At 39.2% G+C, this 17313-nt stretch overlaps 1 protein-coding gene across 1 annotated transcript; it reads left to right on the forward strand.

Moving 5' to 3' along the window:
• Window positions 1-14049: 14049 nt before the first annotated feature.
• On the forward strand, window positions 14050-14939 carry LOC123251161 (olfactory receptor 4S2-like). The gene is made up of 2 exons (XM_044680349.1): window positions 14050-14066; window positions 14183-14939. The coding sequence occupies exons 1-2, from the start codon at window positions 14050-14052 to the stop codon at window positions 14937-14939; spliced, it is 774 nt and encodes a 257-aa protein (XP_044536284.1).
• Window positions 14940-17313: the final 2374 nt, after the last annotated feature.

Genomic DNA, 17313 nt, shown 5'->3' on the forward strand with positions numbered 1-17313 from the left:
ATTTTAAGTTTTGTATTTTAAGAAAATTATACAAATGACAAATTTCCCCATGGTTCTTTGAATTTCTTATATTTGTCATTTTTTGCCATGTAGTAATATTCCATTACATTCATGTTATAACTTGTTTGGCCATTTTCCATTGTAAGGTACAAACTTTGTTTCCATATTTTTGCCATCTTAGAAAATGCTCCTAAAATATTTCCATGTAAATGAATAATTTTTGCTGTCTTTAATTCTCTTAGGTAATAAGCCCAGTGCTAGTGTTGCTAAATTAAGGTATATGAACAGCTTTTAAAAAAAAACCCTTACCTTTTGTCTTAGAATCAATACTATGTATTGGTTCTAAGGCAGAAGAGCAGTAAGGACTATTACCCAATTACCTTTTCTGATAATTCCTGAATAAATCTTGTTGTTATAAATCCTAGTCAGATTGGATCTATACTGGCCTAGGATAGAGAATGTCACCATCTTTGCTCTTAGTCCTTGAAAAGACAGCCCTGTCAGGCTGGGTAGGTCAAATCCCAGTCGCCCATTATATTTCAACAAACAGGGTCTCTCTTCATTTAACAATGAGAAATCACAAAATCACAGATTTTTAGAGTTGGTAGAGGGAACATCATTGGCCAGTCAATTCAATCCAAATGTGGAAAAGTATTCTCACTACAACATAGAAGTGGTTATCTGACCTTTGGAGATCAGCAACAAGGGAAAACTCTTCCTATTTTACTTTTAGATAGCTTGGAATGTTTGGGAGAGTTTCAAGTCCACACCTGCCCCAGAAAGCAGATTAAAAAACAAAACAAAACTTCTGATGATGGGACAACTAGATGACTCAGTGGATAGCGAACCAGACCTGGAGACAGGAGGTTCTGAGTTCAAATATGGCCTCAGACACTTCCTAGCTGTGTGACCATGGGCAAGTCACTTAACCTCAATTGCCTAGCCCTTACTGCTTTTCTGCCTTGGAACTGACAGTATCAATTCTAAGGCAGAAGGTAAAGATTTAAAAAAAAAAAGAAGAGGGGTATATGAAGTATTCAGGGAGGACTGGAACATCTGATATGAAGCTTGCCGAAATCTTTGGAGGGCAGCTCATTTATCTTTGGTATCTACCCTTCACTCAGTTCTTATCAGTGGCTCCAAGAAGCTATAGCCCGCATAATGGTCACACTACATTCAGTAAAACCATTTTGGTAGACTGACTAAATCAGGTTGAGGTGACTGACAGGCCTCAAACCCATTGGTGAGTTATAGGAATGTCTACCCCAAGCATGTGAAGACTTCCCCCAGCAGAATGGGTAGATGAGAACAATTTATTACAATAGTCATGAAGAGGATGGAAGCAAACTCTGTGGAGAGCTTGGATAGACGCCAAAGAAGCCACTGGACCATTGACAAGGTTTTGACTTTTGCCTTGCCACTGGACTTCAATGACTCTGAGGAGAGTGAGGCTCATGACTTTGCCCAACTCTGCCTCACTTAAATCCAATTTATGTTGTAGTCAAGATATCACCTCTGATGCTCCTGGTGTTCTTCAAAATGAGGGACAAACATTAATAACAACAATGAAAACAACAGGATGTGCTGGGCACTGGAGATACAAAGATAATGAATGAAGCAATTCCTACTCTCAAGGAGCTTCTGTTCTTATAGAGGGGGCTACTATTTGACCTCCTCCTTCCTGCAAAGGCTCTTCCCCTGTGTTTGGAATGCTTGGTCTTATCTCATCCTCTTAGAATATGTAGCTTCTTTCAAAAAACGGTTCAGGTGCTCCCTTCCACATGAGGCATTTCCTGAACCCTTTCTCAGTTATTAGAGCTTTCTACATATTGAAATTAGCTATATATAGCTTTGTATAGCCTCAATATTTGCCTTTCTCTCTCTATGTCATATCCCCCTGCAAGCTTCTTGAAGGCAGAGATTTTCTTTTTTGATCTCTCTTTTTATATCCCCAGTGCCTAGCACAATGCCTGGTATAAGGTAAATACTTAATAAATATTGTTTAATTGAATTAACAGGAGTAATTGAATCACTTTTCATTGAATTAGAATTCAAAATGTAAGAAAGAGAGCTTCTTAGATAATAGACAATGACCTTAACTACAAAGTAGGCCCCACCTGAAGACTCAGGGTGATGGGTTCCTGAGTGGCCTCTGAATTGACTCTTGGCCCACCTTCTCCCCAGTGGGCTGCCACAGTCAACCAGTACAGCAGAAACCTGAGTGCCTCCTTGGCCTAGAGCTTCCAGATATAAAAACTCTTGGGAACTCATTACTTGGGTCAGTGATGGCAGGGACGATGCACTTCCAGTAGCCCTAGAGTCACTTGGGAGTCCAGGGGCTGGTCTCTCTCTTTCCCAAGCTATAGCCTTTTTCTTCGGAGGGAGTCATTATTCAAGGTGCCTGTGGACCTCAGAGAGAGGAGGAGCTGACTTTCAGATCAGTTGTTAGTTCCAATCAGTCCCACAAGTATGGATTGGGCTCCTGTCAAGGGCCTAGCACTATAAGGATCAGGGCAGTTCTCTTGTTTCCTAACTAGATCCTTTCTAGGCTGTCTGTCTAGTCTAGTCCTCAGCAGAACTGAATTTCTTAAATTAAGAATAGACAAGGGGAAGAAATATTTGTTCAGTGACAGACTGCTCATCCACGAGCTAAGGACAACTCATTCCCTTTGAAGTTGAAAAAAAAAAAACAAAAACAAAACAGCCAGAGATTTAACAGGGCATGAGGTGAAAAGGAAGAGAAACATCTGAGAGACAATTGAAATTTTGCAAGTAAGTCAATGTTTTTGAACGCCATCATTCTCTTATTTATTTACTCCCTTATTATTGTGTGAATAGGTATGTATTAAATCATACAGAACTGATTCAGAAACTAGGGGCCAACCTGCACAGCCTTCTTTTTATTACAATTTATTGTTCTCTCATTTTAGTCATGTCTGACTCGGTGATGCATTTGTGATTTTCTTTGCAAAAGATGCTGGAGTGGTTTGCCATTTCCTTCTCTAGCTCATTTTACAGATGAGAAAATGGAGTTAGGTGACTTGTCCAAGGCCACATAGCTATTACGAGTCTGAAGTTAGATTTGAGTTCAGGACTTCCTTGAATCTAGGCATGGCACTATCCACTGTGCAACCTAGTTGCTCTTTTTGATAACAGTCAATAACAATAGAGATAGAAAAATTGAATAGAACCTGTGATTTCATTGATTTAAGGAACACTCACATAGATAGGAAACTATCAATGCAAGTTTGTACTTTCTTTGTATTTTATAATCTTAGAAACCTACTTGTCAGGGCAGTTAGGCAGATGAGAGAGAGATCGTGGGTACAAAACTGGTTTCAGATATTTCCTAGCTGTGTGACCCTAGGCAAGTCCCTTAATCCTAATTGCTTGGCCTTTACAGCTCCCTTCTGTTTTGGAACTGATACTTAGTACTAATTCTAAGACAGAAAGTAAGGGTTAAAAAAAAAAAAGAAAACCAGTTGCCTATATTACTGAGTGGTGGGCCTCACTCACCCAAGCCCATCTAGCCAGTCTGTCAGAGGTAGAATTCAAAGATGAACTTTCCTAACCCAAGACTAGCTCTCTTACCATTATGCAACCCTGCCTGTCATTAATATTGGAGGTTGATTATATAGTTTTTTAATGTCTATCCACAAAGTACATTATGTACATTTTCTATTTGACTCTTGTAATAATCCTATCAATAAGTACTTTTATTATTGTACCCATTTTATAGATGAGGAGAGTAGAGGTGAAGAGAGCTTTTTCACTTGTGGTTCAGAGATTCTTTTATTTTCTACTCCTATCTTCTTTTAAAAAATCAGACCTATGGATTAGAACCTGTAATTTATAATCTTAGAGAGTTGTCAGGGGGCACTGAGCAGTTAATTTTCTAGGGGTTATAGAGTCAGGATAGGGAAGATATGGGCCTTGAACCAAGGCCTTCCTGATGCTGAAGGCAGCTCGATCTGTATGATGTCACTCTGCTTCTCACTGAACCCCAATGATGCCATATCTCAGCCCCTACAGAAAGTGCTCTAAGCCTTTTCCATTCTTTCAAGCCCATTGCCCCAGTTGCATACTTAGATGGATGATTTAGCCTTTTAGTTAATAAGAAGAGGAAGGTTAATTCCCATAAGCTTCCCCCCCACCCCACTCTCTCCTCCCACTCCATTCCTTGTCACTTCTCCATATGATCACTTTAAAAAGAATGATCACTCTTCTTTTTCCCTACCATCCTGGATGAAGTAGTATCATCTCGAGATCTATCTATCATCCCCACACAATCTGATAAAGACAGCTTAGTTGATAAGAAAATAATGGATCATGGGAGAAGATCTTGACTGTTAACTCATAGCTGCTTCTCCAAAGTGCCATTGAGTCACAAGTTTATTATATATGAAAATTCAAACTCCCTTTCACCCACAAGCACAGAGGGAGTTTTGCAGCTTCGTAGACATTGCAATGAGTTTAGGCAACACACAGAAACTCAGAAACTTCAAGGTGAAGATAAGAACCAGGCTGGACCTTTAGCTGCGTGATTATCAGCAAGCTAAGTCAGAGAATACTTTTCTCAGGGGCAAATGCCCCTGCTAAACTAAGGTTTCAGCCTTGGCTGCATTTCTGACCAAAGAGGAAGAATGTTAACCTCTTAACTGCTGATTTGCTAGGAACTTAAAGCTTTTCAATAAGGCCACAATACTTTACAACAAGAAATCACAAGGATCATAAAAGGGGTCAAAAGAGGAGTCTCAGATTTTTATCTATTTGAGACTCTGTTTCTCTTATTGGCTTCCCACAGTATCACCTCCATTTTCTTACCCTAACTTCTCTCTTTGTGCCTTTGATCACATTCCCTCATGTCGATTCCAAGATATTGCTCCAGGGTGTAATCTACTACCTCCTTCCATCAGCCAACCTTTCCTTCATTATTGGCTCCTTCAATAAATGAATGAATTATCAATGCTCAAGACTCCCTGGGCCCAAAAATAGCCTTTCCTTGGCTCTCCATTCCATTCTTCAATCATCATCTTTTTCTGTTAAATTTCTTCAAAGCTCTGTCTCCATTCCAGGGGCATGCTGGAACTACCAGTTCATGAGAGCCAATCGTGAAATTTTCTTTGTAAGCATTTGCTCCTCAGAAACTTTCAAACTCCGCAAATCAGGGCTTGATTAATGGTTTTGTCCACTGCCTAGACCTAAGAGAGTTGTGGGGAAGTGATAATAATGCATATCATTAATGCTTAAAAGTGTGGCATGCATACATATTTTTTTGAGAAAGCCAGTTGTTAAATATTTCCCAGCACTCATTTACTTGGTTTACCCTCACTCCTCTCCTCAACCACTTCTAGATCAGGCTTCCTCTCTTAGTGACTTTCAGAAAACTTTTCCTATAACTTTGCCATTTGAGCTAAAGTTCTTTTTTTCATCTCTACCTTCCTTGATCCCTCTGCAACCCTTGGCATTGTTTGTTAGTCACTCTTCCTTATGGAAACTCTCTAATTTTGCTTTCAGAGAAACCAATTGCCTTTTTAAAAAGTAGATTTTTATTGGCTTCTTTTGTTTTTTACATCATAGAATTTCTTCTATACCCCTCTCCCTTATAATAAAGATTTTTTTACAAGAAATAAAAAGAGGAAGAGAAAAAAAATCATAAAATTTTTATTAATTATTTAATATTAATGATAATAAATGTTGATATTTAATATTAATTATTAAAGAAGTATTCTACACTTATAGACACTATCCTTTGCAAAGGAGCAGGGTTAGGGAAAAATGATTCTGTTTTCCCTCCTATTTCTTTCAACACTATTTTTTCTGTTTCCATTCAACACTATTTCTTGTTTCCATGGTTGGTTCCTTAACCAATTCCTGGCACTTTAATATGGGTGTACCCCAAGTTTGCCATTGATTTCCCCTGCCCAACCCTTTCCCACATCCTTTCTCTCTTGGCAACGTCATCTAAACCCATGCTTTCAACTACCACTTCACTGGAGATTACTTCCAAGTCTGCATTTTCTGCCCCCAAGTTCCACAATAACATCTCCAGTTGCCTACTCTACATGGGTATCTTGCTACTGCCTCAAACTTGAGCTGTCTCAAACCACGTTACTTCAGCTTTCCCTCTTCTTCTTCCTTCTTCCACTTCTAACCCAAATAAGTGTTTCCTTCCATTTTTCCTGGAATGTAGAAGATGGTTAGTAAATCCCTGCTGATTTGTTGATTGTCTTCATTATTTTTATCACTAATGTCAGAATCCACTTCATTTTGCAGGTCAGAAACCTGGGGTTTTTCCTAGATTCTTACTGTTTCCTTTAAACAAAAAACAAACAAACTCTTACCCCTGTCTTGGAATCAATGCTAAGTATCAGTTGTTAGGCAGAAGAATGGTAAGGGTGAGGCAATTAGGGTTAAGTGATTTGCCTACGAAGTGTCTGAGGCCAAATCTGAGCCCAGGTCCTCCTGATTCCAAGCCTGGCTCTATCCACTGAGCCATTTGGATACCCCTTGCCTTTCCCTTGACTTTCATATCCAAGCAGTTACCATGCCTCATTGATTTCACAGTCTCAGTACCTTTTACATCATTCTTCCCAATGTTCTCAATACAATCACCGTAATAAGATCCTCATTGGCTTCAATCTGGACTTCTGTAACTGTAACATAACAGGTCTTCCTGCTTTCACTGTTTCTTTCCTCCAACTCTTCCTTCATACAATATGGCAGAATGGATAACATACTGGACTTGGAGTTAGAAGATGAGAGCTCAAATACTATGTCAGACAATGACTAATGTGACGAGTCTAAACAAGTCATTTGAACTTTTTAAACCTCAGTCTTTTCATCTTTAAAATGGATGAAATGCACTATTGACTTTAGGGGGTAGTTGAGAAGAGAATGCTTTTCAAACTTAAAGAATTATAGAAATGTGAATTTTAAGTACATAAAAAAGAATTTGAGAAGAAAGGAATACAAAATATAGGGGAACCCAAAAAGGCTTCCTGGAGGAGAAGGTAGCACCTGAGTTTAACTTTGAAGTGAGCTAGGTGAGAATGAGAAGAGAATTCTTTCCAGGCATATGAGACTAGACCTTACCTACCCTATCTATAACATATAGGATGAACTAAATATCTCCTAGCTCTGAAATCCTGTGATTCTGGAAGCTAATATGACTTCTATATTCTATGCATAACCCATGTATATGTGTGCATGTGTTATATTTGTTTGTATAACTATCTATATAAATAATGGACATTAGAAGATAGTGTTATGAAGTGCCAAATGAGGAATCTAGATGACCATTGGGCAGGGTTAACCATGTAAATCTTTATGGAGGAGCTAGGATACAAAGGATCAAGAAGATTTGGAAATGCAGGAAAAGTAGATCCAATCAAAGAAAAGTCAACAAACATTTAAGTGCTTATGTATTTCTGGGCATTGGGAAATAAAGAAAGGCAAAAAAGCAGCCCCAAATTCAAACGTTTTACAGTCTAATGAACAACGTGCAAATATCTTGGCTTGATTAGATGATCTCTAAACATCCTTCCAGTTCAGCCTCCAAATTCTAAAGTTCTTGCCAGCTTTGACGTTCTAGGTCTCATCTTTTTTTTTAATATTCTTTATTGATACCTTTTTCCAATTCAAATTAGTCATCTCCTTCTCCACTCTAGACTGAATCTTCCCTGTCTTCTAAGGCTCCTTTTGGCTATAACATTCTATATGTAACATGGAAATGGCAGAGTGGAATTCCTGCAAGATACAGGGTCAAGCCTCACCCAGAATTCCAGGGGACCCCCCTGGAGAACTCTGGGTGAGAAGGCAGTTAAGACAGTTGGTTCCTGGGGGTGGAGGCGAGCAGATCACTCTGCTTGCTGATCCCAGTTATTGATTGCTTTGGAGGCCATTGTGGCAAAAGCCATTTTGGTTCTGCTCAGCAGTTTGCCTGTTTAGCTTAATTAGACCTTTCCTGCAATAGCATTTTGTTACCATTTAGTTATTTTAGATATTAGGAGTGATAATTATAGGCTTTGAGGCCATCAAGTTATAAAGTCTGCCACTCCCTCCTGACGGGGAAGGGGCTGTTTTTACCTAACAGTTCAGGGCTTCCCAGATCTTATCCTAATCCTTGAAAAACCTTCCTTTCCTTCCCCTTCCTCTTTTATCAGTAAGACTTCATCTTTGGGTAGCTGTGGCTGGCTATTATTTTGGGGATATTCACAACCTCCATAAAGCTTGGTTGAACACAGATGTGGAATTGTGAAATAGATATCCATTAAATTTGATCTCATTTAATTTCACGCCTTAGTTTAGCTTGTTGACATCCTTTTAGATCTCGACTTTGTCACTGGATGTCAAGCATTTAGTTATCTTTACATCTGACAAGCATGCCACCTATGCCTTCAAACTAACTGTAAAAATATTTAATAACACAGGGTAAAGGATAGACACCTGTGGCACTCCACTAGAGACTTCTTTTTAAGCTGACATTGCTTTTTTTTATAGTGGAACTTTGGTTCGGGACAGTCACTAAACCAGCACTGATTAAGCACCTATTATGTGTCCCTGGGCACTGTGCTAAGCTTATGGGATAAAAAGGATGACAAAGGACAGTTTTTGCTTTCAAGAGACTCAAGAGTAGAATGAGGGTGAGACAACTCTGAACAAACAAGATCNTAATATTAATTATTAAAGAAGTATTCTACACTTATAGACACTATCCTTTGCAAAGGAGCAGGGTTAGGGAAAAATGATTCTGTTTTCCCTCCTATTTCTTTCAACACTATTTTTTCTGTTTCCATTCAACACTATTTCTTGTTTCCATGGTTGGTTCCTTAACCAATTCCTGGCACTTTAATATGGGTGTACCCCAAGTTTGCCATTGATTTCCCCTGCCCAACCCTTTCCCACATCCTTTCTCTCTTGGCAACGTCATCTAAACCCATGCTTTCAACTACCACTTCACTGGAGATTACTTCCAAGTCTGCATTTTCTGCCCCCAAGTTCCACAATAACATCTCCAGTTGCCTACTCTACATGGGTATCTTGCTACTGCCTCAAACTTGAGCTGTCTCAAACCACGTTACTTCAGCTTTCCCTCTTCTTCTTCCTTCTTCCACTTCTAACCCAAATAAGTGTTTCCTTCCATTTTTCCTGGAATGTAGAAGATGGTTAGTAAATCCCTGCTGATTTGTTGATTGTCTTCATTATTTTTATCACTAATGTCAGAATCCACTTCATTTTGCAGGTCAGAAACCTGGGGTTTTTCCTAGATTCTTACTGTTTCCTTTAAACAAAAAACAAACAAACTCTTACCCCTGTCTTGGAATCAATGCTAAGTATCAGTTGTTAGGCAGAAGAATGGTAAGGGTGAGGCAATTAGGGTTAAGTGATTTGCCTACGAAGTGTCTGAGGCCAAATCTGAGCCCAGGTCCTCCTGATTCCAAGCCTGGCTCTATCCACTGAGCCATTTGGATACCCCTTGCCTTTCCCTTGACTTTCATATCCAAGCAGTTACCATGCCTCATTGATTTCACAGTCTCAGTACCTTTTACATCATTCTTCCCAATGTTCTCAATACAATCACCGTAATAAGATCCTCATTGGCTTCAATCTGGACTTCTGTAACTGTAACATAACAGGTCTTCCTGCTTTCACTGTTTCTTTCCTCCAACTCTTCCTTCATACAATATGGCAGAATGGATAACATACTGGACTTGGAGTTAGAAGATGAGAGCTCAAATACTATGTCAGACAATGACTAATGTGACGAGTCTAAACAAGTCATTTGAACTTTTTAAACCTCAGTCTTTTCATCTTTAAAATGGATGAAATGCACTATTGACTTTAGGGGGTAGTTGAGAAGAGAATGCTTTTCAAACTTAAAGAATTATAGAAATGTGAATTTTAAGTACATAAAAAAGAATTTGAGAAGAAAGGAATACAAAATATAGGGGAACCCAAAAAGGCTTCCTGGAGGAGAAGGTAGCACCTGAGTTTAACTTTGAAGTGAGCTAGGTGAGAATGAGAAGAGAATTCTTTCCAGGCATATGAGACTAGACCTTACCTACCCTATCTATAACATATAGGATGAACTAAATATCTCCTAGCTCTGAAATCCTGTGATTCTGGAAGCTAATATGACTTCTATATTCTATGCATAACCCATGTATATGTGTGCATGTGTTATATTTGTTTGTATAACTATCTATATAAATAATGGACATTAGAAGATAGTGTTATGAAGTGCCAAATGAGGAATCTAGATGACCATTGGGCAGGGTTAACCATGTAAATCTTTATGGAGGAGCTAGGATACAAAGGATCAAGAAGATTTGGAAATGCAGGAAAAGTAGATCCAATCAAAGAAAAGTCAACAAACATTTAAGTGCTTATGTATTTCTGGGCATTGGGAAATAAAGAAAGGCAAAAAAGCAGCCCCAAATTCAAACGTTTTACAGTCTAATGAACAACGTGCAAATATCTTGGCTTGATTAGATGATCTCTAAACATCCTTCCAGTTCAGCCTCCAAATTCTAAAGTTCTTGCCAGCTTTGACGTTCTAGGTCTCATCTTTTTTTTTAATATTCTTTATTGATACCTTTTTCCAATTCAAATTAGTCATCTCCTTCTCCACTCTAGACTGAATCTTCCCTGTCTTCTAAGGCTCCTTTTGGCTATAACATTCTATATGTAACATGGAAATGGCAGAGTGGAATTCCTGCAAGATACAGGGTCAAGCCTCACCCAGAATTCCAGGGGACCCCCCTGGAGAACTCTGGGTGAGAAGGCAGTTAAGACAGTTGGTTCCTGGGGGTGGAGGCGAGCAGATCACTCTGCTTGCTGATCCCAGTTATTGATTGCTTTGGAGGCCATTGTGGCAAAAGCCATTTTGGTTCTGCTCAGCAGTTTGCCTGTTTAGCTTAATTAGACCTTTCCTGCAATAGCATTTTGTTACCATTTAGTTATTTTAGATATTAGGAGTGATAATTATAGGCTTTGAGGCCATCAAGTTATAAAGTCTGCCACTCCCTCCTGACGGGGAAGGGGCTGTTTTTACCTAACAGTTCAGGGCTTCCCAGATCTTATCCTAATCCTTGAAAAACCTTCCTTTCCTTCCCCTTCCTCTTTTATCAGTAAGACTTCATCTTTGGGTAGCTGTGGCTGGCTATTATTTTGGGGATATTCACAACCTCCATAAAGCTTGGTTGAACACAGATGTGGAATTGTGAAATAGATATCCATTAAATTTGATCTCATTTAATTTCACGCCTTAGTTTAGCTTGTTGACATCCTTTTAGATCTCGACTTTGTCACTGGATGTCAAGCATTTAGTTATCTTTACATCTGACAAGCATGCCACCTATGCCTTCAAACTAACTGTAAAAATATTTAATAACACAGGGTAAAGGATAGACACCTGTGGCACTCCACTAGAGACTTCTTTTTAAGCTGACATTGCTTTTTTTTATAGTGGAACTTTGGTTCGGGACAGTCACTAAACCAGCACTGATTAAGCACCTATTATGTGTCCCTGGGCACTGTGCTAAGCTTATGGGATAAAAAGGATGACAAAGGACAGTTTTTGCTTTCAAGAGACTCAAGAGTAGAATGAGGGTGAGACAACTCTGAACAAACAAGATCCATAGAGGATATTTTTTAAAATTGTATTCTTTAAAAATATTTTCCATGTTACCATAATTCATTTTCTTTCACTCCCCTCTTAGATCCCCCCTCTCAGAGCCGACAAGAATTCCACTGAATTATACAAATTTTATGACTCGATACCAAGATTCACACAGGATAACTGGAGCTGACCTCAGAGGGAAGGGACAATGAAGAAGGACTGGGAACATCTAACAGGAAGGAAGACATGAGCTGAGAGACGAAGGAACCAGGGCAAGTAGGAGGTGGAGAAGAGGAGGGAGAGCTTTCTAGGCGTGGAGGACAGGCAGAGAAAACAGTCTGTCAAGACACGGCCTGTAGGGAAAGGAAGAACAAGGAGGCTGGTGTCATCTGGTCAAAGGGTATGTGGAGAGGAGAGAGATATGAGCTGGCTAGAAAGGCCAGAATAGGGGAGGCTCTGAAAGGCTTAAAGGCATCCCCCTTACCTTCTGTCTTAGAATCAACACTAAAGAGGGCAGCTGGGTGGCTCAGTGGTTAGAAAGCCAGGCCAAGAGATGGGAGGTCCTGGGTTCAAATCTGGTCTCAGACATTTCTGTGTGTGTAAATAGTCTAGGTATGAAGTCCTGCACCAGGTGGTTTCAGCATAAGAGACGAGAAGGGGACACATAGGAGAGATTTTAGGATGGCAGAAAACATAGCCAGGTGGAGAAATTGAGGACGACACTAGGTTTTGGGCCCAGATGACTGGGTCAAAGGTAAGAGGGAAGTTAGGAAGAGGAAAGGGCTTGAGGGAAACCTAATGAGTTCCATTTTGGGTGAGGTCATTCAGATAGTTCTGAATCCAGCCTCCTTACTAATATATCTAGCCAATATCTCTTCTCATCCATGAGCATAGTTGTCAAAAGATTTTAAAAATGATTTGATAAAATCCATGTATTCTGTTTCTACAACTTTCCCTTGATCCTATCTTTAAGAATTATTCTACAAATAAAGGTCTAATTGACCAGTTCATGATTTTCTGATTCTACTCCAGGCCCTTTTCATGAATAAAAAATAGGACGTTTGCCCTTCTCCGGTCCTGTTGTACCTCTCTTGTTTTCTAAAATAACAAGGATAACAACACCAACAATAAAAATTTATTTAATTTAACATTTTAAATAATACTCAATATTAAGTTAATATTAACATTAATATTTAACTTTTTATTTAATTTAATATTTTGAATAATTTATTTAATGCTTAAAGTTCTTCAGACAGTCCCCAGACCCTAATAAATGCTTATTATCAGCCTCTTGCCTGATTTTATATACTTGATTTCATTTGGTCTTTCACAGAACAACAATAGTCAATCAGCAATCACACCCGCCACTTCTCAACCACCACCTTTGGCAGGAAGCCTCCCTCTTCCCCCTGTTACTGCTCAAGTTTTCCCTTTTCAGTTTCCCTTTCATGTACTCTTCATGTCTCCTTCATTCACCAATTTAAGTAAATGTCACCGCTATTAAGATATGAGCTTTTAGGTGGCAAAGGACTATTTTTGTCTGTCCTTGGATACTCAAAACTCAGCACAGGGCTTGGCACATAGTACCTTACTAAATGCTTAGTGACAGATTAGTTTTTCAAGGCCAAGTGACTTGAACTCCTTCAAGGTAAGTGGATTCTAATTCTTCACTTATCCAGAGTTTCTCATTTCTCCACCCAGCTGAGGTTCTTTCTATCTCTGACATTCTATTCTGTGTTCTAAAATTCTTTTCACTGCTAACATTTTTTAAGCTTTTGAGTTTATCAGACACTTTTATAGAGGATCAACCATGCTGGGGAGTGACAGGAGGTGAGAGGCCATTTTATGGGATTGAGAAGATTCAGTTCTCTAGCTGTGTGACCCTTGACAGTCACAGAATCTCTCTGGGTCTCAGGCACCTCCTTACTAAGCCATAGATGGGTTATGATCTCTTTTCTTGCTGGGGAGTGTTCCCCCAAAGGTAATTCCCAGAAGGAATCAGGAATGATGTAGACACAGCTTTGTCACAAATTTTGTGTGTAGCCTTGGACAAGTCACTCTCTTGGTTTCAGTTTCTTCTTATTAGTTCTCAATTTCTGGAAATTGAGAGAGTGGACTAGATGGCCTCCAAGGTCTCTCTGTAGGATAAATCTGATTCTATGATGTTTCACATATGAATGTAGTAATTTTAGTTTTTTTTTTGATGTGCTCATTTCATTACTCTCCAATGCACCACTGAACTAGAACTTTTTTTTTTACTATTTATGGTAAAAGTTGACATTGACATCTCACATGATCTCAAACTAATGGCATTCTTATTCTTCCCTACCATCAGGTAAATTTTACATAGTGTGACTCACTTGAAAACTGTCAAGATCTCATGGAAAGTAACATTACAGAATTTATTCTGACTGGTCTGTCCCAGAATGAGGAAGTGCAGCAAGTATGCTTCTTACTTTTCTTAATTTTTTACACAATCATCATCTTTGGGAACTTTCTTATTATCATGACCATCAGGTTTAGCCCAAATCTCAACTCTCCCATGTACTTCTTCCTCAGCTTCTTATCTTTTGTTGATATTTGCTACTCTTCTGTCACTGCTCCAAAGCTGATTGTGGACTTCCAAGCCAAGGTCAAGACCATCTCCTTTGTAGGTTGCATGGCTCAGCTCTTTGGGGTCCATTTCTTTGGCTGCACAGAGATCTTCATCCTCACAGTAATGGCCTATGACAGGTATGTGGCCATCTGTAAGCCACTACACTATACGACCATTATCAATCAAAGGGTCTGTATTATATTGATGGTGAGTTCTTGGGTGGGAGGCTTTATTCATTCTATTGTACAGACCCTTCTCACTGTCTGGCTGCCCTTCTGTGGTCCCAACATGATTGATCATTATTTCTGTGATGTCCATCCGCTCTTGAAGCTGGCCTGCGTAGACACTTATGTGGTGGGGGTCATTGTGGTGGCCAATAGTGGCATGATATCCTTGACCTGCTTCATCATTCTTGTGAGCTCCTATGCTGTTATCCTGTTCTCCCTCAGGTCCCACTCTGCAGAGGGGAGGCGTAAGGCCCTCTCCACCTGTGCTTCCCATGTCATTGTGGTCATTTTGTTCTTTGCTCCCTGTATCTTCATTTACTTGAGGCCCTCAACCACTTTCACGGAAGATAAGATGGTCGCTGTGTTCTATACCATCATCACCCCTATGTTGAACCCATTGATCTATACCCTGAGGAATGCAGAGGTGAAAAATTCCATGAAGAAGCTGTGGAGCAAGAAAGTAATGGGAGAGGCAAGGAAAGACCGTAAATGAGAATTAACCATGATTGTACCCACAACTATAAAGTTGGGAGAAGAGCTTTCTAGCAATTTTCCTTTAAACCTGCCCTTCATATGGCTTAGTGAACACCTTGTCATTTTATCCCTTATGCCAGTCCCCTCTGATTTGTGACTTTTTTCACTTTGTCCTTTATTCATTTAATCATTAAGTGGTATTGATAATTCCTCACCTGATCTTGTTCAGAAAACATCGTGTGGTTTTCAGGAATGTCACATTCATATCAACTCTCTCTCTTTTCTCTGTGTCTCTGTCTCTGTGACTCTGTCTGTCTCTCTCCCCCCTCCCCCATTCATATATCTAAGTATATCCAGTGGTTGTCAGAATGGAGTCAATTTTTCATGGAAGTAGATGAACATGCTTAGATAGTATATGTAGCATTTATAAATGAGGACAGCAACAACAAATACAAATAACTTTGCTTAGAGATTAAGACAGCATCTAGAATGAACCGGATCTCATGAGAATTGTTCTAATCACAGGAAAAATAATTATTGAATGGCTGCCAGTCCCCTGCCCTCTTAGATCAAGGTCATATACAAAATTGTATGGGATTGATATGAACACAGGATTTCTAGGAAATACATCATTTTAGTTTGTTTCATTCCCCATAGCCATAACCCATGGGCAAAGAAGTGCCTACTCAATCTTGAATGATGCTTTTAGCAGAGCCGCCCATCTTTGTATCATGACATGAACTCTGGTTTTGGAATTGCATCTATGCTTAGAGATTAGTACTTAGGGTCTGGTATGAATTGGAACTCTCAAGAATTGGTGCTTTCTCTTGTCCCCATCTCTGACAGGGAATACTGGATGATTTCAGTCTCGGGTAGCCCATCATGAAGCATATTTGACAGCCATTCTCTGAGGTACAATTCCATCACTATCATACCTTGGTATAGTGGAGTAATATCAATTAGGAGTCCTGCCATGCTATGCTGGGCTGTTCTCCACCCCTAAAATAAAAGAAACTATTTTTGAGAATTGATTAATCCTGAAGCCGAAAGCTTACGTCATTGACATCTTCCCATTAGTGTAAAGGCATAAAAGAGGCCAGCCAACAAGAAGTCAGTGCCCCTTAGACCTGGAGGATGTCTAAATTCTATGTGAGTCATTTCTCTCAGCTGACCAGAAATAGTTCTGTCTGGAGAAGCGATGGAATACATCTATTTCAACCACTGCTGTCTCCTTGCTTGATATCAATGCAAAGCCATGGTTCAGCAATATTTTGATTAATCATTAAATTGTCTATGAGTGTCTCTAATTTCAAATCCAATCTACCAGTCTCTTCAAGTCAGACCTGACCTCTTCAGCTTGTGCTTTGTCTACTGCTGACTGAATGCAAGTTTTTCTTGTTAAAACATCATCATATTCCTTCCTCTTTTACTCCTTGGTCAATTCTCCACTGATCCATACAGTAGGGTGTTGTAGAGGCAAGCAGAATGAGAGGGACACTGCATTTACCCATGCAATTTGGGATCATGATACCCCCAAATCCCTAGCTCACAAGACTGTGATGAGGACCAAAGGGCACCATGCATATCAGAGCACTTTGTAAATGCTAAAGAGCTATATGTGCACTTACTATCAACTTTTTCCACAGGGTCACTGTGAGGAAAGTGCTATAGAAATAAAAAAGAATTATTTTTTAGAAGCAAAAACTGCCTATATGCTAGACTTAGATATAACACTTGAAGATTCCTGGCTGTACTGAACTCAGAATCCTCTAGGAGCTTCCTAACATGTTTAATCTGGAAGACTTTGTCAAAGACAGATAGATCAACATCTTTGGGTGTTAAAATATAAGGCAGATGTGAATGCTGAGACATAATCTTTAGAAGAGAGAGTGGGAGTCTAGCACATATTAAAAAAGGGCAGATATATTGATTTAAAAAAGAAAAGAATAAGATCTAAAAACTACTGAATAGTGGAGATATTAATACACTATTGGTGGATCTTTGAACTGATCCAACCCTTTTGGAGAGCAATTTGGAATTATGCCTAGTGAGTTATAAAACTGTTTATCTTAGACCCAACAATATCACTGTTAGGTCTGTTTTCCAAGATAATTAGAGAAAAAGAAAAGAACCTATATGCTCTAAAACACCACAAAGCAGCTCTCTTTGTGGTAGCAAAGAACTGAAATTTGAGGGGATGCCCATGAATTGGAGAATGGTTGAACAAGTTGTGGCATATGAGTGCGATATCCCATAAGTGAGGATGGGCAGTTAACTAAAAAACAAAACAAAACATGGAAATGGTTAACATGAAATTATGAAAAGCAATATCAGTAAAACCAAGAAAACATTAAAATGGCTATAGAAATAATTTTTGGATAATAACTTGTAAG

The sequence above is a fragment of the Gracilinanus agilis genome, chromosome 6 (assembly GCF_016433145.1).
Source record: "Gracilinanus agilis isolate LMUSP501 chromosome 6, AgileGrace, whole genome shotgun sequence".
NCBI lineage: Eukaryota > Metazoa > Chordata > Mammalia > Didelphimorphia > Didelphidae > Gracilinanus > Gracilinanus agilis.